This window comes from Megalobrama amblycephala, linkage group LG18 (genome assembly GCF_018812025.1).
Source record: "Megalobrama amblycephala isolate DHTTF-2021 linkage group LG18, ASM1881202v1, whole genome shotgun sequence".
Taxonomy (NCBI): domain Eukaryota; kingdom Metazoa; phylum Chordata; class Actinopteri; order Cypriniformes; family Xenocyprididae; genus Megalobrama; species Megalobrama amblycephala.
The window spans coordinates 35,612,778-35,638,414 of NC_063061.1; the positions used below are offsets into that span (position 1 = coordinate 35,612,778).

Genomic DNA, 25,637 nt, shown 5'->3' on the forward strand with positions numbered 1-25,637 from the left:
ATGTATCACGGTTTCCATAAAAATATTAAGCAGTTTTCAACATTGATAATAATCATAAATGTTTCTTGAGCAGCAAATCATATCAGAATGATTTCTGAAGGATCATGTGACACTGAAGACTGGAGTAATGATGCTGAAAATTCAGCTTTGATCACAGGAATACATTACACTTTACTGTATATTTACATAGAAACAGTTATTTTAAACTGCAATAATATTTCACATTTTCACAGTTTTTACTGTATTTTTGATCAAATAAATTCTTCTTTCAAAAAAATGTAAAAATCTTACAGACCCAAACTTTTGAATAATAGTGTGTATTAATGTGTAGTCAGGACCAGTTATTTTTGGTACATACTGTATCAGGGCTTGCATAGTCTAGTTGGGCAGTCGACTACTTCCACCACTAGTCGGTGCTGTCAGAAGCCATTGAGTACTCGAGCGTACATTAACCATGCAGCGCACTTGTTTTTCTTAATGCAAACTAGTGAACCATGACCACGACCAAAGACAGTATGTGGCAGGAGGACGATGACAGCGAATAGACTACATGAATTTTGACTTTTTCTATTATAAACTCTTTTAAACAGGTTGAGAGAAGATCGAAGTCATGTGAGAGCAGATCCATTATTGTTTTTACTGTTGAAGACCTGTGAAATGTTATATGAGGAGGCTAATGCTGTACCTAAAGGCTAACTGTTATAATGTTGTGTGTCAATTTACAACATTATTTTGCCTATGTATGTCAAATACAAAATGAAACACATTATTTTATTCATTTTCACAATAGGCCTACAAGAGACATTCTCCTCATGTGTGCAGTGTGATGTCATGCTATGCATCAGTAGAGGTGAAATATCCAGTTTTTCATCTTGTATTTCTACAGTGTCCTGCATCGTGTTGATGCTCACGTCATAACAAGAGCAGCAGACGTAGATGCAGCAGATACTGACAACACTGCCTGAACAAACAGATCAGATGTCATCGCTCAAAAAACAACTGTGGACTGTCAGTCCTAAAGATCAGAACTGAAAAATAAATATCTGTGTGTGTGATTTGTGTCTCAGCATGAGTGTGTGTGTGTGTGTGTCAGTTGTGTAATCATGCTAGATTAGTCTAGAGCTTCTGTAATTCAAACATACAGGACGTCGAGCCCGCCCACTCTTGACCTGTCCTGCACTCTGATTGGTGGAGCAAATCAAGGGCCAGATTCACAAAAAAAAAAAAAAGAATTAAAGGGGTCTTTGATTATGAAATCACTTTTTAAACTTTAGTTAGTGTGTAATGTTGCTGTTTGAGCATAAACAACATCTGCAAAGTTACGATGCTCAAAGTTCAAGATATTTTCTTGTACAGAAATCGCTTTTTAAGGACTACAACAAACAGCTGGTACAACAGAAGCTACAACGAGCTTCTTCCCGGGTTGGTGACATCACTAACCCTAAAATTTACATAAACCCCGCCCCCGAGAACACTCAACAAAGGGGGCGGGGCCATGTTGGGCTGCTTTAGAGAAGAGGAAGAGTTGTTGTAGTAGAGTGTTGTTGTCATGCCGTCATTTTACGCCGGACTGCTTCACAAACGAGGGTCAATTCAACACAAAAGATCAACATGACGACACATGCTAGTGGATGAGTTGAATCAACTCCACAGCAACTACATAAATTTATCCACTAACCATTCAGAAACGTCCAGTTTCATTCTAAAAGTTGTAACTTCTTCCTGAGTCTCTCCATCAGTGTCGACTCCGGTTTGAACAATGTAAGGCTGAACACCGTTACTGACAATCCTCATTTTGGCTGCGTGAGATTCTCCAGCTTTGTTGTTGTTGAGCTGTTAAAGCTCCGCCCTCTTCTGGAAAGGGGGCCGGGAGCAGCAGCTCATTTGCATTTAAAGGGACACACACAAAAACGGTGTGTTTTTGCTCACACCCAAATAGGAGCAAATTTGACAAGCTATAATAAATGATCTGTGGGGGATTTTGAGCTGAAACTTCACAGACACATTCTGGACACCAGAGACTTATATTACATCTTGTGAAAGGGGCATTATAGGTCCCCTTCAAGAATTTTTCTTTTAAGAAGTTTGTAAAATGTTCCTCAGTGCAATTCTTGAAAAAAGTTCTCCAGTCCCTGTTTTTCATAATCCCATGTTCAGAGTCGTGCGTTTCGCTCCGGTTGTTGCTCGCGCGGGTTTCCGGTGGGATTGTCAGTGACAGGATCAGGGGAATTACGGGCGATTGTCTCAGCGCTGCTGAACTCAAATCAGTCAGTGAGAGAGAGCGAGAGAAAAGGACATTTCACTCAGAAAGAAGCTCATTTTGTCTTACTGAATGCTGGGAAATTAATAACAAGAGCTTTGATATGTAGATGCAGCTCATTAAAATAAATCCCACATGAGAGAAAAGTTTAGAATTGTGTAGCAAAGTACAACCAAGAGAAAATGTGGAGGTAAAATCCATTTCAATGGCATGAAATTTTGTAAAATTTGATATAAGTGCACCATTTAGAAACGTTTTATGTGCACATTTAAAGTGCCCCTATTATGCTTTTTTGGGGTATACCTTTCATGTAGTGTGTAATACAGCTGTTTGTGAATGTTTGTGAAAGATCAAAGTGCAGAAAAATGGAGTTATTGTCTCCCAAAAGAAAGAATCGATTCTGAACTGCCTGAAATGAGTCGGCAGTAATTCTAGTCTCACTTCCTGCTCAAACCGACATAGTTTTCGAACTGGAATTGATACGGTAAAACCGACGCCATCATTACTGTTCGTTTCACTGTGTATCAAGTGCTGAGGAAGAAATCCATTTACGGAAATGGCTGTTTGGTTAACAACGTAAGCTGCAAGCGGTCGACCAATCACAACAGACTGGGCCATCTGACCAATCAGAGCAGAGCAGGCTCTCAGAAAGGCGGGGTTTTGAGAGACCGGATCCTTTATCGAACCGTTTCAGACACTGAGAGAAAAGAGCTGATGCTGCAATGTGTATTATGAGGAAATAAAGTGTTTTCTGACCTTGGATGCATGTAAAACTGTTGTAGGAGACCTAAAGCCCCAGCTGAAAGCTGTTTTATAGTTTTTCCTGTAGAAGTATATTTATATATATACTTATACTGTAAGTAAAAAATACTAAGTACTTTATGGAAAAATCACTGACTGTAATACTGTAAATGTGGGTCTGTGAAAGCAGCTCTTTTGCTGATTGTAGCATATAGGTCTACAAACCGTGAGCGAGCCGCAGTATTCAGTGCTGTCAGACCGTAATGGATGACCAGGGCGGCCCGTCACGTCTGCACAGCAAGATAACACACACTCCTCCTCATACTCTCAGAGAGAACGCCAGGGATGAAGAACACCAAATAGCACCGAAAGATAGAAAGAGATGCGCCTCTGTGCTTTTATTGGTCGAGCTCGTGCACATCAAATGGGTTTACTTTACATTCTACAACATAAATTAGCATTTTTATTACCTTATTCTGAATGAGTGGACAGGACTGGATTTATTCTGTTATATATTTGTGTGTGTGTGTGTGTGTGTGTGTGTGTGTGTGTGTGTGTGTGTGTGTGTGTGTGTGCGTGTGTGTGTGTTTACTGGATGGAATGAGTGATGATCAACCCATCCTTCTGAACTCACAGCTGGAACAATGAGTGATATACAGCTGTTATCCTTTCTGTTGAAGCTTCGCACATCTTGAGTGAATGAAAGCCAGTGTTGGTCATCTTTGTTCTTATTTATTCTGCTCAGGTATGTTAGTTAGCTACATATTAAATTAGGATGTCATATATGCATTGCACAAGATAGCAACTTTTACTTTTCCTCCTCTAAAAACGAATATTCTGTCATCATATACGCTCATGTCAATCAAAACCAGTATGAATTTCTTTCTTCTCTGAAACAAAAGAATATCCCTTATGTGTTGTTGGGGATGTTTTCATCCACTATGGGGTGTTTTTGAGTCTTAATTTGGCCACAACTTTCTCTGTGTTTCAACAAATGGAATGATTTTTGGTGACAAATATTATTTTGATACATATTTTGAGAAAATGCTTTGAAAATTTTCAAAACCTCAAAAATACACTGTGGGCAAATTTACTACCCTTACGTTATGTTCGTGGATGAAAACATCCACTAAATTAAACTGCTGTAAAAATGTATCAGATAAATATTTTTTTCATTTTTTTTTTGCATAAATCTGTTAATCAACCTCAGTCCTGATCAAAACTACTAAATGTTTTAAAAAAATACAGGATTTTTATTTTTGTATTGCCAAGTTTATAAATGATGTCACTGATTTGGGGGAAAAAAACACACAAAATGACTTATTTTCAATATAAAAAGTGATTGTGGACTGGATTTTTTTTTACCTTTTATCACAGTCTTGGACATGTGAAAGATTAGTAACAACATTGGTTTTGATGCATTGTTAGTTTTTGTGCAGCATCAGATTTTAATTTTTTCTCCCTCATTTACTGTTCGTGGCTCTTTTTGCCCCATTGACTTCCATTATAATGACATTTTTTGATTGCAAAGCCATGACACCATAAAATCATGCATTCTTGATTGATGGTGGTTTTCCCTGTTGGGAAGAGGTAAAATTTGTCATTTTTACAATTGATCACCAGGTGGCACCATTAACCCTTTAGATAGGCCTGTGCAAAAAAAAGCTTAGTTACTGGCTTTTATATGGAGTTATATGGAGTATAACAGCATATTATAGTGTGTGTGTGTGTGTGTGTGTGTGTGTGTGTGTGTGTGTGTGTGAGGGAGAGTAAGACCTTTGCGCACTTACCTTGATGCTTCTGAGAAAATCAAAATATGCACCTCAGCTCTCAGAACTACATGGAGTAAACAAAAACAAAGTAAGTGTATTTACATAATGAAAGGGTAGTAAATTTGAACAATACACAAGATACACAAGATAAAACGTCACAGATATTTAGATAATGACAGAATATCTTAGTGTATGTCTGTGTGTTCACTTTTTTCTGTGAGCTATCCCTTTAAATTTGACTGTGGTTTGGGATGATGGAAACAGATCAATGAAACTAATAACAGCTGTGTGTGTTATTTATGTTATAGTTATTGACCTGCACAGCTTTCCATTAGAATCAATACAGATCAGTAAACAATAGGTGCCAATATTACAATCACCATATGACCACAGGGAAATTCTCAAATGAGATCTATTTAATACTGTTAAAACTGTTTCTCCTAGACAGCAATGAGGTTCTCAGTTGGAACTTGTTGATGGTATTAAAGGCACTGCTTTGGAGTGGTTTAAATACTATCTATCTGACAGGACTTTTTCTGTCCTCCTTGGTGACTTTGTTTCCTCGTCAGCACCTCTTCCATGTGGCGTACCTCGAGGCTCTATTCTTGGCCCAATGTTGTTCTCATTGCAAATGCTTCTATTAGGGTCCATTCTTAGTAAATTGTGATGCAGATGACACACAAATTTATCTGCCTTTGAAACTGAACGATGCCAGTCCTTTAAACCTTTGACTTCCTCAAGGATATTAAAGATTGGATGACCCTAAGTTTTGAATTTTTTGACTGAAATCATGATATTTGCTTAGAACAGTAATTATAAGGCCTCCAACATTGATCTGGGCCCTTTACTTCACTATGCTAAACCCACTGTTAAAAATCTGGGTGTAATTATGAAAATAGATTTTAAACTTGATAAACAGATACATTCTGTAGTAAAATCAAGTTTTTATCAGTTAAGGCTTTTATCTAAAGTTAAGCCTTTTTTGTCATTTGGCCTGTTTCTAGCTGGTATTAAGATGTGTTTTGGTTGATCGGATCACAAGTGGACGAGGGAGACACATACCCGTTTACACCTGGTATTTTAATCCATCGCTTTTGTCAACATTCAACCACTGCTGTCCTGATTTCTTCGAGGGGAGGCTCTATGGGCGGGTAAATGTATGGGTTTTTTCAGATCTTTCGATCTGATGGACAAAATAAGCTCTCACAATTTACATATGAACACACCCATGATGATGGAAAACACACGGAGAGCAGCAGCTTTTGTTTCTGCTCTGACAGCCGCAAAACCACACCAAACGCGGTGAGTGTGTATTAGAAATGGTGAGATAACATTGTGCTTGGTACGTTTTTCCAGTATTGCTGTTTTTTCTGTATGTTTGATATACACCATGATGAGCTTGAGACATGATCACAGAGGGGTTTTTCACAGCCTACCTGACTGAAAGGCTTCATTAATATGCAGGTCATTAGAGCTCATTATGCGATTCTTTTGTCTTCTCAAGTTTGAATTACAGGATTATTCATGATGATTCACGCCTCCACGCATACTGTGTTTCTTAACAAAAAGATTTTGTCTTACAAAATTTAAATCTCTTTATTGTTTTATATGAACGAGTAGGCAGGATAATTTTTACATCATTTCGAAGCAAAAACTCTAGTCTACAACCTCCAATACCCAGAAGTCTTGTGAACATGTTTAATATATTTTTTTGGCCTTATTTCAGTGACATAAGTTTTTTTCAATAACCACGCATAAACGTTATTCCTTCAAAAACACAAACATGTACATACATGTTGCTCACATATTATTGTAGCCTAGTTTGTGCTGAATACAGTGTAATGACACTTTTTCCATTAATATGTTTATGAACAACTGAAAAAAGCACAAATGTCAGGGCATGTCAAAACTTCTTCAGGCCCCAAATCAGCCTCAGACTCCAGAGAGTTAAAACAAACATGGGTCTTCAGCCGACAAAGTTGTAGCGCGCTTCCCATTATGTTTATGCGTTAGGTCAGTAGGCGCTCATTTGAGGCTGTTCGAACACATATGCATTTCCATTACGAAAGCAATCCGGTCTATTGTGTTTTCGACTCCCTCTGGAAGTTGTCGAAAGTGGACAAACTCAAAATGTTTTACACCCGTTTACACCTGTATTTAGCGTCGTCCACTTGATCCGATCGACCAAAACGCATCTTAATACCAGGTGGAAACAGGGCCTATGTTGGTGTCATCTATGTAGGCCTCTCTCTCACTCGGCTTTTAACAGGAACGCATAAGTGGAACACATTTCCTCCATATTGGCTTCCCTGCATTGGCTTCCGGTGCGTTTTAGGATTAATTTGAAGGTTTTAGTGTTTGCTTATAAATCCTTAAATGGTCTAGCTCCAACTTACCTTTCTGACCTTATACAACTTCACGTCACATCGAGATCTCTGAGGTCTGCTGACCACGTGCTTTTGGCCATCCCTAGAGTAATATTGAAGCACAGAGGAGATCGTGTGTTTGCATTCGCTGCCCCTAAACTCTGGAGTTCTTTACCACTGTCTGTGAGGCTGACCCCAACTCTGTCTGCTTTTAAATCTAGTCTTAAAACATTTTTTATTCTTTAGCATTTAGCTCAGTTTGAGGGCTGTGGTTATTGTCTTTGTTGTTTGTTTTCTGAACTGTAATGTGCAATACAATGTACAGTACTTTATTGTTGTTGTCTGTTTTATGACCCCATATGTACAGCACTTTGGTCAACTCGTCTTCAAATGTGCTCTAGAAATAAATTAAACTTGAAACATGAGGTTAACTGCAGATCGAATGGCTGTGAGAGATGAGAGAAAGACTCACATGTGTCTCCTCTGGAGTTTTTCTCAGCGTTCATTTTATAGCTCTATATTCTTACTGAATGAAACTATTGACTCACTTGTGTCCGTTTTTATTTATCCAAAGGAACATCTGAGACGAAGACAGTGTTGTTGTTGTAATCTATAAAAAATGAGTTTTCAGTAAGCTGAAATAAAATAAAATAAAGTATTAAAAATAAAGTATTAGATGAAAAACTTTAAAACTGAAATAAATAAGTTTGTTTTGAAGTACTAAAATTACTAAAACTGAAATTAAAGGTAAATATAAATAGAACTAAGCAACAAAAACTAATACAAAAGCATGTAACAGAATTAAAATAAAAATGTAAAAATAAAAATTAACACTAATTTAAAATATTAATACATACTAAAAAAGTATATAAATTGTACTAAAATGACACTGGACAAAGATGATACTTAAACAAGACAATTGAAAAATCTGAACTTTGGTATATTTCTTTGAATTATTCTTTATAAAGTCACAGTTAAGGTTGTGGTGTTGCCATGTCCACTTATTATAAGTGTTTTTGAGCTTGTTTTTAAGCTTGTCTTCTAAAGCGATCGAGTTTACAGAGTTAGCAGGTGCGGGTTATGATATTTTAGTCTGGTTTTCAGCATAAAGTATTTGGATTTGTTTCGTTTTTTTGTTCGCTGTGTTTTCTGGTAAGATCTGGCAACACAAATGAGTCAAGGCCTGTGATTTCTTGCTGAAACATTTATGATGCACATTAAAATACATCATTAGCAACTAGTTGTTCAGTTCGGTTCTGTACACTTTGCATAGAATCTTTGTAAATCCCCTAAAACTTTGAACTGTGTTTGTACAGAATGGGATTAAGGTGAACTGACAACCGAATTTAGCTGCAGTGTGAACATGGCCTTAGTTGTGATGGGATAAGGAGCAAGAGATTGCATTGTGTCAATGAATGTCCTCACAAAGATAGGTGTACAAGAATGAGTGTGTGTGAAGTATGTGGTTTCATGATGAGGATGGTGAACTCCTAATATCCCTCTGTATGTGTCTTCAGGCAGTGTGGTGTATCTGGGAATGATGGTGGGTGCCTTCTTCTGGGGCGGTCTGTCAGATAAGGTGGGCCGGCGGCAGTGTCTGCTGGTGTGTATGTCAGTCAACGGCTTCTTCGCCTTCCTGTCGTCCTTCGTTCAGGGCTACGGCACCTTCCTCTTCTGCAGGATGCTCTCGGGATTTGGGTGAGTCTCATATTTCCTGAGGATGGAGGAAACGATCCATCTTCTGCTTTGATGATCTTTCCTTTATTTAGCTAAAGAGTTAATTAACTGCGCTGTGTGGGAAAGGTTATTCAGAGCGTTCTTAAAGGGTCAGTTCACCCAAAAATGAAAATTCTGTCATCGGTTACTCACCCTCATGTCGTTCCAAACCCGTAAGACTTTTGGGTAACACTTTATTTTGAGACATTCTGCTACATGTCAACTTATTCTACTAACACTAACACTAACCCTAACCTAACAGTCTACTAATACTTTAAAGGTGCCATCGAATTGAAAATTGAATTTATCTTGGCATAGTTGAATAACAAGAGTTCAGTACATGGAAATGACATACAGTGAGTCTCAAACTCCATTGTTTCCTCCTTCTTATATAAATCTCATTTGTTTAAAAGACCTCTGAAGAACAGGCGAATCTCAACATAACACCGACTGTTACGTAACAGTCGGGATCATTAATATGTACGCCCCCAATATTTGCATATGCCAGCCCATGTTCAAGGCATTAGACAAGGGCAGCCAGTATTAACGTCTGGATCTGCACAGGTGAATCATCAGACTAGGTAAGCAAGCAAGGACAACAGCGAAAAATGGCAGATGGAGCAATAATTACTGACATGATCCATGATATCTTGATATTTTTAGTGATATTTGTAAATTGTTTTTCTAAATGTTTCGTTAACATGTTGCTAATGTACTGTTAAATGTGGTTAAAGTTACCATCGTTTATTACTGTATTCACGGAGACAAGAGCTGTCGCTATTTTCATTTTTAAACACTTGCAGTCTGTATAATTCATAAACACAACTTCATTCTTTATAAATCTCTTCAACAGTGTGTAATGTTAGCTTTAGCCATGGAGCACTATCAAACTCATTCAGAATCAAATGTAAACATCCAAATAAATACAATACTCACATAATCCGATGTATGCATGCAGCATGCATGACGAACACTTTGTAAAGATCCATTTGAGGGTTATATTAGCTGTGTGAACTTTGTTTATGCACTGTATTATAGTCGAGAGCTCGGGAGGGGGCAGAGAGCTCGCGATTTAAAGGGGCCGCAGCATGAATCGGCGCATTTCTAATTATGCCTCAAAATAGGCAGTTAAAAAAATGTATTTAAAAAAATCTATGGGGTATTTTGAGCTGCAGCTTCACAGACACATTCAGGGGACACCTTAGACTTATATTACATCTTGTAAAAAAACGTTCGATGGCACCTTTAAAGAGAGTTTCATTTTTAGGTGTACTGTCCCTTTAAGAAAAGACACTACAGGCGAATAGGGTAAAATAAATTATTATACATCGCCATACTTCCCCAGATGATTAATCACAGTACATTATAACAGTAGTTTTGCCTTACAAGTTGTCTGAAATTTAAATATGCAAATGATCCATTATATAATTAAATATGCACTAATTTGCATACATTTCCAGAACAGAACTCTGAATACTGGATAAAGCCAAATATTGAACATTTCTTGTTTCATTTTGTTGACATATTAGAGTCAAAGGTGTTTACAGAAGGGGCTTTGGATTTCTCTCTTTATCACTCCATACATCAGAAAATACTGACAAAAACAAACAAAAAAAAGATTCACCATGTTTTAGGAATAAAATGGATAAAATTTTAGCATTTATTGTTAAGCAGTGAGTCAGTGGTGCATGATAAGTAAATCTGTTTCGCAAATGTTTATAGAAACAGATGAAGTGTGTAAAACACTGAAATGAAATGATCTGTTCTGATCATACACCTGCAAAACAAATGCAAGCCTTGACATTTTGTTTCTTTTGAATCATCTTCTGAGCATTGAACCACTTCAGAAGCTGGAAATATCCCGTAGGAATGTCCTGAATACAATGAATACGGCGCAACCCCATCATGTCCGTCCTCCTGTCTGCCGTCTGAGAACAAAAGTCGTTTTAAACACAGTGATAAGGATTCAGAGCGACACACTGACTCACAGTCAGTCAGACTCTTTCTGTCTCTCTTCAAGCACTTCTGCAATGTCACAGTTGTTTTAACCTCCTGGCACAGACCCATAATGTAAGAGGAGAGAGAGTTTTATTGCTAATTGAATTTCAGCGTGGTCTCCTGGCCTTCAGCAGTGCAGTGACTCCAGACTGAATCAGTGCTGCGGCGCAATCACTGCGGCCCATCTGAACCAGGGTCAGAGGTCATACACACTGAAACAGACTACAGGCCCTTGTGTTCAAAAATAGCTAGATGCATCACAAAGGAGGAGCATAAGACAATTTATTCTTTTTTTAACTTTGTTGATTTTATTTGATGAAATCTATCTATCTATCTATCTATAGGATTGGTGGAGCAGTTCCCATCGTATTCTCATACTTTGCGGAGTTTCTGGCCCGTGAGAAGCGTGGCGAACACCTGAGCTGGCTGTGCATGTTCTGGATGGTGGGCGGGATCTACGCGTCGGCCATGGCCTGGGCCATTATACCACACTACGGTGAGTGACAGCACCAACCCACCAATCGTAAAGCTCCACTACTACTGTATATCCAGTGATTCACATCCATCACCAGTACAGTGATCTGTAGGGCTGCTTTGCATTGACATGATTTCATTTCATTATTTTTTTTTTTTCAAATTGCATTTATGCGTAACTAAACAGTTATATATTTGTGCATGCAGACAGAGATGGGCGTAAATACATGGAAATGTATTTAAAATACAAATACAAAATACTGTGTGGAAAAATGTATTTAAATACAAATACAAAATACTGTGTGGGAAAATGTATTTAAATACAAATACAGTATTTTGTATTTTGAAAATACACAAAATACATGTGAAATTGAAGATTCAGTGCAGGTATCCCTATTAGGCTGAAATCTATCTGGGCCTATTCTGGCCTATTACTACTTAGAAACTTACCTCATTTCTGCTCTCTCTGTCATTCTCTCTCTCTCTCTTTCTTAAGTGCTTGCTTCGTTGCTGGTAATTACAAATAAACTTATGTAGTGCAAAATAGCAGCCATTTATATACTTACTTCTGACAAGGTTACAATGTAGTCTTTTACTTATGGTGAACACTACTAAAAAAAACTGTAAAACTGTGGGAACCTTTTCTGCTATATAGCAAAGAATAGGGATGGGTGATATGACAATATATGGCATGGTTTCACAATTATCAATATCAGTTTTGATACCACAGCAAAAACTGAATTTCAAACTCTTTTGATGCTTTTTTTTTACGCAAGTAGTATAGTAACTTTTATATTTATTTAATGTTAAGTTTATTTGTTTCTATATACATAATTAGAAAATATAAAGTTTATCTAAAATAAAAACTTTTTTAATTAGAAATCATTTGGCACTTTTTTGGTGAACAATAAAACTAAAAGTGTAGTGTATCTTTCATCATTGTCATCACAAATGCACACAATCACTACACTAAACTGATGGAGACAGACAATGATTAACCTAATTATTTCGTCTCTACATAAACAAACATTATAGATGGGTAAACACAATCACAATTTGGAAATGTGTCCAGTTACATTTTCATAAAGCACCATGTTTGTAAAATTTAAAATGATTACATTTACAAAATGAGCCTGCATAGCAGAAATAATGAATAAAGTAATGGTCGTGTTTAATACAATCGTTAATTGAAATAAAATAATTAATGAATTAAAAAACATATATAACACAGTATTGTTCAATTTAGTGTTATACATATGTTATCATATTAATATGTTTTGTTCTAATGTCACAAGTCACAATTTCAAGTTTACTGGTCATGAAACCCCCCTGTTTTACCCTGGTCATTCACACCTCTGAGTTTCAAAAAGTCTGTGAAAATGGGCGTGTAAAGCTCTGGAAAAGTGGGAGTGTAGAGGGGGAGAAGAGGGGAGAGAACAACCAATGAAACAGAGACAATGAATATTAATATATGAGCACGGAGAAAATGTCAACAAACTCCCAAGCACAAGGGAGAAATGTGAAAAAATATTTAATAGGGCTAATAATAGGTTACTTTGATTACATTTACGAGCACTGCACTCTCAGAATCAGTCTTTTAGGATAATCGTGTCGTCGCGTTCAGATAGGCTACACCACTGTATCAGTGTCCCTGTTTACACATATAATTCATTTGAAGAAGACTTGATGAAATATGTGTGCATAACTACACCGTGCTGGTTAATGTTTGGTGCAGGAGAATGTGTGAAATAAAAACTTTAAACACGGATACTTTATTCTGTATGAGCTATGTGTCACGTGGCTAGTGTTATTAAACTCATCGCGGAGCTCCGCGCTGAAACCGATCATATGCGCGCTCCGCCTTTATATCGTAAAAACAATCGTATTTTTCATGTGTTCGTATTCAAACTCCAGTTCTGACCGCATCGCGAGCAAAATACAAACAACACATGTGCTGCTGTGCTGAGGGAAACAGACTACGGCTCGCGTGTTTGAACGCAGCTAGAGCAGGCAGAGGAGAATGAGCCGCACTTTTGTGACATTTGAATTCTCCGCTGTAACGCGATCTCACGCGAACATATTTTCCATTTGTGCTGGTAGATTACAGCAAAACAATCCACATGCACACAAACCTCTGCTCTGGTCACGTCGCAGGAAAACACATTGTGTTGTAGTACTGAGGAAACGAGCAACAACGATATGTCTCTGAATGACAAAAGACCGAGGCGAGAAAAGTGACACTTCCTCATATCGTATGCATACTACACCGCAGTGATTGGATTGAATGAGCTTTATGTCATGAATATATGTCGAGAATCGCTCGAAACAGTCTACATCAGCATGTTCGAAAGTACACAATGACGTCAGATTTTGTGACGTTGCTCCGACTCGGCTTTTCAAACAGGAAGACAGAAATCGCTCTGAAAAATGCAAAAATAACTATTTTTCACTTATGAATAACATTAATGAGTACCTTTAGTGTTTTCAATGATGTGCAGCCTATACATATCTGTTTATATCTCAAAAAATGTGTTTTGGGGTTTCATGACCCTTTAACTTGATTATTTGGTTAGGGTTTAAGAAGTGTACTAAAAAACTTTTTCACATGTGTCGTCAAAATGACCCACAACCTAATCGGTTTACATGTGAAGAAATCCATTTATTCACAAACTTCTCACAAGACGAGTTTTTGACAGAGTATAAGAGGTGTTTGACAAATTATTCGGCAAACTACTTCCTCTCATCGCTGCTTTTTGGTGGTTTGGAGAACAATTACTCAGAGTCGCCCTCTGTCGTTTCACAGAATTATACAACGGAGAGCACGTCAAGCATAAAAGCCTTGTAGGTTTACTGAGGAGCACGCGCAGTAAGCAGGTTCATGGCGTACAGCCATGCGAATTGCGAAAGTATAAACAAGGCTTCAACTGCACAAAGCTAAAGAGAAAGCGGAAAGTCCTATCTATGTAAACGATTTAGAAAAAGTTCCATCGATTCACAATTTATATCATCGCTACGAATCTACGATATTGTCATATGATATCACCCATCCCTAACATGCAGTAACGTTAATGCTTCAAACACAACTAGTTGATGCATGAAAACAACACCCTGATAAAGAGGATGACTGTCTCAAAGTATTTTGAGTATTTTGAAAATACAAAAATACTCATCTTAAATGTATTTAAATACAAATTACATTTGATTTTTTCCAAAGGCTTTAAAATACAAAATACAAAATAGTATTTTGTATTTCAAATACGTATTTTAAATACATGTATCTGAAATACTGCCCATCCCTGCATGCAGAATGCACATTTACAATGCAAAGGTGTTACAATGCAAAGGTGACTGTCACTGGTTTGCTAAAGTGTTGCTAAATGGTTGCTAGTGTGTTTGACTTACTCCAACTGGTTATTTTGTTTTGTTTTAAATTTAAATACAATTCTGCTATCCTGCTAGTGGACTATATCTATGGAAGCTTGTTTCCTCCACTAAATAAAAAAATAAAAAAGGTAATTGCGACTTATCTCACAATTCTGACTTTTTTTCTCAGAATTGTAAGAGTTATAAAGTCAGAATTGTGAGATATAAAGTCAGAATTACGAGATATAAAGTCAGAATTATGTGATATAAAGTCAGAATTACGAGATATAAAGTCAGAATTATGTGATATAAAGTCAGAATTATCTGATATAAAGTCAGAATTACGTGATATAAAGTCAGAATTATATGATATAAAGTCAGAATTATCTGATATAAAGTCAGAATTACGTGATATAAAGTCAGAATTATCTGATATAAAGTCAGATATAAAGTCAGAATTATGTGATATAAAGTCAGAATTATCTGATATAAAGTCAGATATAAAGTCAGAATTATGTGATATAAAGTCAGAATTATGTGATATAAAGTCAGAATTACGTGATATAAAGTCAGAATTACGTGATATAAAGTCAGAATTACGTGATATAAAGTCAGAATTATCTGATATAAAGTCAGAATTACGTGATATAAAGTCAGAATTATCTGATATAAAGTCAGAATTACGTGATATAAAGTCAGAATTATCTGATATAAAGTCAGATATAAAGTCAGAATTATGTGATATAAAGTCAGAATTATCTGATATAAAGTCAGATATAAAGTCAGAATTATGTGATATAAAGTCAGAATTATCTGATATAAAGTCAGAATTACGTGATATAAAGTCAGAATTACGTGATATAAAGTCAGAATTACGTGATATAAAGTCAGAATTATCTGATATAAAGTCAGAATTACGTGATATAAAGTCAGAATTATCTGATATAAAGTCAGAATTACGTGATATAAAGTCAGAATTATGTGATATAAAGTCAGATATAAAGTCAAAATTACGTGATATAAAGTCAGAATTATGTGATATAAAGTCAGAATTATCTGATATAAAGTCAGAATTACGTGATATAAAGTCAGAATTATCTGATATAAAGTCAGATATAAAGTCAGAATTATGTGATATAAAGTCAGAATTATGTGATATAAAGTCAGAATTACGTGATATAAAGTCAGAATTACGTGATATAAAGTCAGAATTACGTGATATAAAGTCAGAATTATCTGATATAAAGTCAGATATAAAGTCAGAATTATCTGATATAAAGTCAGATATAAAGTCAGAATTACGTGATATAAAGTCAGAATTATGTGATATAAAGTCAGAATTATGTGATATGAAGTCGGAATTATCTGATATAAAGTCAGATATAAAGTCAGAATTACGTGATATAAAGTCAGAATTATGTGATATAAAGTCAGAATTATCTGATATAAAGTCAGAATTATCTGATATAAAGTCAGATATAAAGTCAGAATTATGTGATATAAAGTCAGAATTATGTGATATAAAGTCAGAATTATCTGATATAAAGTCAGATATAAAGTCAGAATTACGTGATATAAAGTCAGAATTATGTGATATAAAGTCAGAATTACGTGATATAAAGTCAGAATTATGTGATATAAAGTCAGAATTACGTGATATAAAGTCAGAATTATGTGATATAAAGTCAGAATTACGTGATATAAGGACTTCGGCGGCGGTGAAACCGTTTAAGTGTGTGTGTGTTCTGCATATCCTCCAACTTTTGTTCTGAAGTAGAAATGAATACAGTCAGGATAAAAAGTTGCTGTTGAGTGAGATATAAAGTCAGAATTATCTGATATAAAGTCAGATATAAAGTCAGAATTATGTGATATAAAGTCAGAATTATGTGATATAAAGTCAGAATTACGTGATATAAAGTCAGAATTACGTGATATAAAGTCAGAATTACGTGATATAAAGTCAGAATTACGTGATATAAAGTCAAAATTACGTGATATAAAGTCAGAATTACGAGATATAAAGTCAGAATTATGTGATATAAAGTCAGAATTACGAGATATAAAGTCAGAATTATGTGATATAAAGTCAGAATTATCTGATATAAAGTCAGAATTACGTGATATAAAGTCAGAATTATATGATATAAAGTCAGAATTATCTGATATAAAGTCAGAATTACGTGATATAAAGTCAGAATTATCTGATATAAAGTCAGATATAAAGTCAGAATTATGTGATATAAAGTCAGAATTATCTGATATAAAGTCAGATATAAAGTCAGAATTATGTGATATAAAGTCAGAATTATCTGATATAAAGTCAGAATTACGTGATATAAAGTCAGAATTACGTGATATAAAGTCAGAATTACGTGATATAAAGTCAGAATTATCTGATATAAAGTCAGAATTATGTGATATAAAGTCAGAATTATCTGATATAAAGTCAGAATTACGTGATATAAAGTCAGAATTATGTGATATAAAGTCAGATATAAAGTCAAAATTACGTGATATAAAGTCAGAATTATGTGATATAAAGTCAGAATTATCTGATATAAAGTCAGAATTACGTGATATAAAGTCAGAATTATCTGATATAAAGTCAGATATAAAGTCAGAATTATGTGATATAAAGTCAGAATTATGTGATATAAAGTCAGAATTACGTGATATAAAGTCAGAATTACGTGATATAAAGTCAGAATTACGTGATATAAAGTCAGAATTATCTGATATAAAGTCAGATATAAAGTCAGAATTATCTGATATAAAGTCAGATATAAAGTCAGAATTACGTGATATAAAGTCAGAATTATGTGATATAAAGTCAGAATTATGTGATATAAAGTCGGAATTATCTGATATAAAGTCAGATATAAAGTCAGAATTACGTGATATAAAGTCAGAATTATGTGATATAAAGTCAGAATTATCTGATATAAAGTCAGAATTATCTGATATAAAGTCAGATATAAAGTCAGAATTATGTGATATAAAGTCAGAATTATGTGATATAAAGTCAGAATTATCTGATATAAAGTCAGATATAAAGTCAGAATTACGTGATATAAAGTCAGAATTATGTGATATAAAGTCAGATATAAAGTCAGAATTACGTGATATAAAGTCAGAATTATGTGATATAAAGTCAGATATAAAGTCAAAATTACGTGATATAAAGTCAGAATTATGTGATATAAAGTCAGAATTACGTGATATAAAGTCAGAATTATGTGATATAAAGTCAGAATTACGTGATATAAAGTCAGAATTATGTGATATAAAGTCAGAATTACGTGATATAAAGTCAGAATTACGTGATATAAAGTCAGAATTATGTGATATAAAGTCAGAATTATGTGATATAAAGTCAGAATTACGTGATATAAAGTCAGAATTATGTCAAATAAAGTCAGAATTACGTGATATAAAGTCAGAATTATGTGATATAAAGTCAGATATAAAGTCCCAACTTTTACTTTTTTTTCTCGCAATTGTGAGTTTTTATCGCATTTTATTCTGACTCAGAATTGCGAGAATAAAAGTCAGAATTGTGAGATAAAAAGTCGCAATTACCTTTCATAAATATCACATAGCACCGAACAAGATGCAATTTGTTGAGAATGTGTCAGATGTTTGTGCTGATATCACATAACTGATCCTCTGGGAAGCGTTTCGTGCTCTTCTGCTTTACGGGAAGCCTCTCTGTCCTTCATCATCTCATTATGAGAGGTTGATGGGTAATTTTCCGTGAGAGAGTGTAAACAAGAGCAGATATAAGGGGCTGCTGGTCTTCTGCAAGATACTGTGCTGGTAATTGAGGTCAATTGATTAGCGTCTTGTTTTAGCACCGTTTCTGTGGTCAGGAGGCAGCGGCGTGTGCTGAAATGGTTCTGCCGCAATGCCTTCATCACTGCAGGAGCGGGGCGAGAGGCAGGTGAAGGACTTCGGCGGCGGTGAAACCGTTTAAGTGTGTGTGTGTTCTGCATATCCTCCAACTTTTGTTCTGAAGTAGAAATGAATACAGTCAGGATAAAAAGTTGCTGTTGTGTAGGCGTGCTGGTCACCAGTCTAAACCAATATAAGTCAATGTTCAGTTGTTAAGCACTGGTTTAGCTGGTCTGTGCTGGTTTGTGATGAAGCTGGAGCTGCAGTGAATACCGATGTGCTGCGTTATTCACTGTGTTGTGCTAGTGTGTCTCTCTAGAGTCAGTGGTCCATGAACACACTCCATTACACACATAATCTATATAATGAGATTCTCTATGGTGACTGATAAACACGCACCCGTGGGGTTATTCCTCTCTCTCTCATACACACACACACACACACACACAGAGCGCTGCGGCCCTGTAATGAGTGTTATTGCCACTGCCAAAAAGTGATCCAGTCTTATTGCCTTTTTAACCGGAGCACATGTGCTTTTGTGCCAGATATTGATCCTGTCTGGACAAACACATCTGTGTGAGACTCCACATAATGATCTTATAATGATATATATATATAGAAAACAGTGGACACATGAGGATCAGAACTGGACCAGGGAGCAATGGAAGAAGATGGTCTGATGAATCACGTTTTCTTTTACATCACGTGGATGACCGGGTGCGTGTGCGTCGCTTACCTGGGGAACACATGGCACCAGGATGCACTATGGGAAGAAGGCGAGCCGGCGGAGGCAGTGTGATGCTTTGGGCAATGTTCTGCTGGGAAACTTTGGGTCCTGCCATCCATGTGGATGTTACTTTGACACGTACCACCTACCTAAGCATTGTTGAGACCATGTACATCCTTTCATGGAAACAGTATTCCCTGGTGGCTGTGGCCTCTTTCAGCAGGATAATGCTCCTGACACAAAGCAAAAGTGGTTCAGGAATGGTTTGAGGAGCACAACAATGAGTTTGAGGTGTTGACTTGGCCTCCAAATTCCCCAGATCTCAATCCAATGGAGCATCTGTGGGATGTGCTGAACAAACAAGTCCGATCCATGGAGAATCCACCTCACATCTTACAGGACTTAAAGGATCTGCTGCTAACATCTTGGTGCCATATGTATTATAAGGGTGTAACAGTACATGTATTCGTCCCGAACCGCATGGACGTCATGGTTCGGTTCATGCAGACGAATACGGTCATTCACAGGCGATTCACACTCCAATCCAGAAGGGGGCGCTTGCGGTATTGCAATGCTGTTTGCTAACCGCCACAACAGGAAAAAGCGCAGACTCTTACTGTATGAAGATGAGTCATTTGAGTCATATTTTCTCTAAGGAATTTTAGGAGAAACTTCTGAGATGAACATTTTACTTTTAAATGAGACATAACTGTGCATACTATGTGTCCTGAGCTCTGAAAGAGCAGTCTTTGAGATATTTCTGATCTTGTATATTGTTCAGGATGGAGATGTGGCGTAAGAGAGAGAGAGAGAGGTTGCAAGTGAGCAGGTTCTAAGGATGTAATATTAACTTTCCTCTCAGTGGTGATGTTTCTGTGTGTCCCTTACGGCCTCTTACAGCCGAGAGTGAGTAATTGCATTAGAATCTAGAAGACATTAGTGTTTAGAGACTACAGGGCTGTGTGTGTGTGTGTGTGTGTGTGTGTGTGTGTGTGTGTGTGTGTGTGTGTGTGTGTGTGTGTGTGTGTGTGTACTTGTTAACCTACATTGTGAGGGCTAAACTTAATAAACATACTAAATGATGCTTGTTTGAAAATGTAAAAATGTGTATATATATATATATATATATATATATATGGGGATAGAGAACACAGTTTGTATGGTATATAAATCATGTCTATGGAAAGTTCCCACAAAGATACCAAAACCTAATGTGTGTTTGTTTCATTTTAATTTGCTGATTTTTTTATATACATATGTTTGTATGTAGATAATTATCTTTATTTAACTATCAATATTTATTCAATACATGTATTTATGTATTTCATTTTCTGTGAAACTTGAAAAATATTTGCTTACAGATTATTTTTATTTATTATTTATTATATTATTTATTATAAATATATATTTATTATTTTATTTATTTTTTTTTTAAAAATGTAATTTTTTTTTATTATTTTATTATATTTTGTTTTGTTTTGTTTTGTTTGCAGCCCTACTCCCCCACACAGTACAACTCCTGAAGTTTTTACTGTGTATATTGAGGGGGAAAAAACATTTTTTTAAGGGAATTTAAAGGAAGTTCACCCAAAAGTGAAAATTCTATCATCATGCTTGTCATTTGCTCTTCAGCATACTTTGCAAAGCAAACTTTGAATGAAATTCAAAAACCTTTTTTTGGTCAGCTTTTGACACAAGAATCAACTTCAGAAAGCTTGTAATACGGCGCTCAAATCATATGAACTTCTCATCAGTCCTCATCCACCGTCATTGTACTGAAAAGAGCAGCTTGAACATTCTGCTAAACTCCATTTGTGTCTGAAGTGACATGAGAGTGAGTAAACGATGACAGAATTTTCCTTTAAACATCTTTTTCTGGTCTAAGGCCTTTCTGTCCTCCGAGGCATCTTCGTTTTTTACTCTCCGTTCCCCCGCAGCTGTCCTGTAAGCATCTTGCTCAGCTCCATCGCTCACTGTTTCTCAGTTTGTGAATAAAACACACTGCGTCTCCAGCCACACACACACACCATATGGTGCCGCTGCGCCTCTAGACATTCTCCGCAGCGTCAGAGAGCAGCAGCCATGTGGAAAATGATACCAACTTTAATGATTATTTTTCAGCGAGAGTGTGTTTTTTCAGCAGTATTACTCCTGCAGGCATTCCTAATCGACTCCTCTTCACACACACACACCAAAACAAACTTATTCACTGTGAAATTTAGTTGCGGAGGCTTTTCAAAGGCTTTTGTGGAAATCACTTTTTGCGTATTTTGTGTTGTGCTGAACCGCATTTGCTTGTGTCACCAGCAAAACCAAAAAACACCATGGTACTGTGCAGGGTTATTATTGTAAATGATAATATTAATAATAATATTCTATTTCAAATGCATGAATAATACTGTACTATTAAAATAACTTGACACGTACTTGACATTTGTTGAACACCAAAAGTTTTATTTATTTATTTTACACAGATCATTTATTATAGCTTGTCAAATTTGACCCTATTTGGGTGTGAGCAAAAAAAATTATGTGTGTCCCTTTACACTGCGTTCCAAATTATTATGCAATTGACATATCAGTAAGATTTTAGTACAATAAACATTCAGATTTTAGTTTTTCTAAGAAAATGTTTGTTTGTTTATTTATCCATGTCTTTTTAGATAACTGGCATCAATCTCAGACAAAATAATTTGCCAGATCTATGGAAACCCTACTTAGAGGTTGTTCCACATTATTAAGCGAATCACAGTTCTCATGAAATATGGGGAGGAAGAAAGATCTTTCTGAAGATGAAAAGCATGAAATGGTGCAATGTTGTGCAAAAGGCATGAAAACAACTAATACTGTGTGGAAACTAAATGGAGATTATTAAATTATCATAAGATTTGTGAGTGATTTAGAGAACAGCAGAACTCGGTCAGATAAAGGCTTATTAAGGAAAGTTCCTGTCAAAAAATGTATTGCATTAAAAGGGCAGCTATAAAAAAAAGCCAGTGTTGAGCAGCAAACAGGTATTTGAAGCTGCTGGTGTCTCTGGAGTCTCAAGAAGCTCTCCATTCAGGCTGGCAGTTGTGCGTAAAGATGCATTTCAGCCACTCCAAACCAAAGCTCACAAAGAGAAACATTTACAGTGGGTGTAGAAATACATTTTCAAACAGTTTTATTGCTGTGGTGTTTTTTTGCAGCATGGGATAGTGCATAGTGCATTGTATTTCAGAAGGCACTATCCTCCTTTTTATACCATAACAGAAAATGGCCAATTATGAACTCCACATATCTTGCAAAAGTCATTTTAATACCCTCAGAGAACCTAAAGGGACCTTCCATCTCACTTCCCAATATTCCAGCCCAAATCATCACCCGCCAGCTCCCTGCTGACATCGCAGTCTTGTTGGAACGTGGTGGCCATTCACCAACCATCCAGAAATCCATCCATTTAGACCATCCATTGTAGTACGGCATTACTCAGTGAATAAAACTATTTAAAAATTAGTCTTCATGTATTTCTAAACCCACTGTAAATGTTTCTCTTTGTGAGGTTTGGTTTGGAGTGGCTGAAATGCATCTTTACGCACAACTGCCAGCCTGCATGGAGAGCTTCTCGAGACTCCAGAGACACCAGCAGCTTCAAATACCTGTTTGCTGCTCAACACTGGCTTTTTTTTAAAGCTGCCCTTTTAATGCAATTAATTTTTTTGACAGGAACTTTCCTTAATAAGCCTTTATCTGACTGAGTTCTGCTGTGCTCTAAATCACTCACAAATCTTATGATAATTTGATAATCTCCATTCAGTTTCACACAATATTAGTTGTTTTCATGCCTTTTGCACAAAATTGCTTCATTTCATGCTTTTCATCTTCAGAAAGATCTTTCTTCCTCCCCATATTTCATGAGAACTGTGACTTGCTTAATAATGTGGAAAAGCCTCTAAGTAGGGTTTCCATAGACCTGGCAAATTATTTTGTCTGAGATTAATACCAGTTATTTAAAAAGACATGGATAAATAAACAAACAAACATTTTCTTAGAAAAACTCAAATCTGAATGTTTATTCTACTGAAATGTTTCTGATATGTCACTTGCATAATAATTTGGAATGCAGTGTAAATGCAAATGAGCTGCTGCTCCCTGCCCCCTTTCCAGAAGAGGGCGGAGCTTTAACATCTCAACAACAACAAAGCTGGAGAATCTCACGCAGCCAAAATGAGGATTGTCAGTTCAGCCTTACATTGTTCAAACCGGAGTCTTTTACAAAGAAACTGGACGTTTCTGAATAGTTAGTGGATAAATTTATGTTGATTCAACTCATCCACTAGCATGTGTCGTCATGTTCATCTTTTGTGTTGAATTGACCCTCGTTTGTGAAGCAGTCCGACGTAAAATGACAGCATGACAACAACACTCTACTACAACAACTCTTCCTCTTCTCTAAAGCAGCCCAACATGGCCCCGCCCCCTTTGTTGTGTGTTCTCGGGGGCGGGGTTTATGTAAATTTTGAGGTTTGTGATGTCACCAACCCAGGAAGAAGCTTGTTGTAGTCTCTACCAGCCGTTTGTTGTAGTCCTTAAAAAGTGATTTCAGTAAAAGAAAATATCTCCTTTGCATTGAACTTTGAGTGTTGTAACTTTGCAGATGTTGTTTATGATCAAACAGCAACATTACACACTAACTAAAGTTAAAAAAGTGAAATCATAATCAATCTCTTTCTCTGTCTGTGTGATTAGGCTGGAGCTTCAGTATGGGTTCAGCGTATCAGTTCCACAGTTGGCGGGTGTTTGTGGTGGTCTGCGCTCTGCCCTGCGTCTCTGCGGTCGTTGCGCTCACGTTCATGCCGGAGAGTCCACGCTTCTACCTGGAGGTAATGACAGTGTGCATGTTCACATGTGTGTTTACTGTTATTTAAAGAGATAGTTAACCCTAAAATGAAAATTACATCATTTCCTGGTGTTGTTCTAATGCCGATGCCCTTATTTCTTCTAAGGACCACAAAAGGAGAGTTTGTGTTCGTCCATATAATGACAGCAAAAGTATCACAGAGTGATCCCATGCCATATATTCCGAGTGAAATTTTATGTATTATTTAACAAAATTCTTAAATTTGATGTTTGTGAGACTCTGAATTTGTGGAAAATTAACAAAAAGTATGAACTCAAATTAGTGTCACGTTTTGATCATTACATCATTACGTATTTCGTAGTTTTCATCGCTGAACTATTATTCAAATATGAGGAAAATTGTCAGGATAATTCCAACAAGATGTAAAAAATTTTGCCTGCTAGTGTAGCAAAGTAGTGTTTGCCTTCAAATTGTAAACTCTATTATTGCATAGCTCTCTATATATAGGGCCCTATTTTAAAGGGATAGTTCACCCAAAAATGAAAATTTGATGTGTATCTGCTTACCTCCAGGGCATCCAAGATGTAGGTGACTTTGTTTCTTCAGTAGAACACAAATGATGATTTTTAACTCCAACCGTTGTGGTCTGTCAGTCGTATAATGCATGTCAATGGGAAGTCCATCTATAAGAGTCAAAAAAACATGCACAGACAAATACAAATTAAACCCTGCGGCTTGTGACGACCCATTGATGTCCAAAGACACGAAACGATCGGTTTGTGTGAGAAACATCAAATTTTAATTTTTGGGTGAACTATCCCTTTAACAAACGAAGTGCATGGTCTAAAGCACACGCCGCAGGTGCACTTAGGGCATGTCCGAATCCTCTTTTGCTAGTTTAACAATGGAAAAAAATGGTCGGCGCACCCGGTGCATGGTCTAAAAGGGTTGTCCCTATTCTCTTAATGAGTAATGGGTGTGTTTTGGGCGTAACATGCAATAAACGTGTCATCTCCCATTCCCTTTAAAAGCCAGTTGCGCTCACGCCATGGCGGATTCGCTATTTACATGGCGGGATTTGCAAGTAGAAAAACTGAACTCCATTACTGCTCCATTGACTTTAGACCAGGTTTCAGTTGGTCAATGGCGCGGTCTATTTCAGTTGCCTCAAAATAGCAACACGCCAACAATGTGCCTGAACACTCCTTCTTTTTCAGACCAGCACGCCCATGGGTGCACAAATGGGCACAAATGCTATTTATTTTTATTTTCAAGGCATGAAAATGATAACTGCCCGGCTGAAACTAGCAAAAAACACTTGCGTTGCGCCGGGTGTATGATAGGGCTCATTAAGTTGGATATAACTTTATCCATATACATACACACGTGAAGCGATACTAGCAAATCTCAACTGCTTGATAGTTTACATCATCGCTGAATGTAACTATATTATTACCCAGCTCTAATCTGCTAAATGTGACTATAA

General features: G+C 36.4%; 1 protein-coding gene across 1 annotated transcript in view; it reads left to right on the forward strand.

Annotated features, from left to right (window-relative positions):
* The window catches only part of LOC125252695 (synaptic vesicle glycoprotein 2C-like), a 66,933-nt gene that overhangs the window by 19,482 nt on the left and 21,814 nt on the right, over positions 1 to 25,637 (forward strand). Inside the window, exons 3-5 of the mRNA XM_048166211.1 lie at positions 8,657 to 8,837; positions 11,198 to 11,349; positions 24,040 to 24,173. Of these exons, the coding sequence (XP_048022168.1) occupies positions 8,657 to 8,837; positions 11,198 to 11,349; positions 24,040 to 24,173 (467 nt within the window). The remainder of the gene's footprint in view (positions 1 to 8,656; positions 8,838 to 11,197; positions 11,350 to 24,039; positions 24,174 to 25,637) is intronic.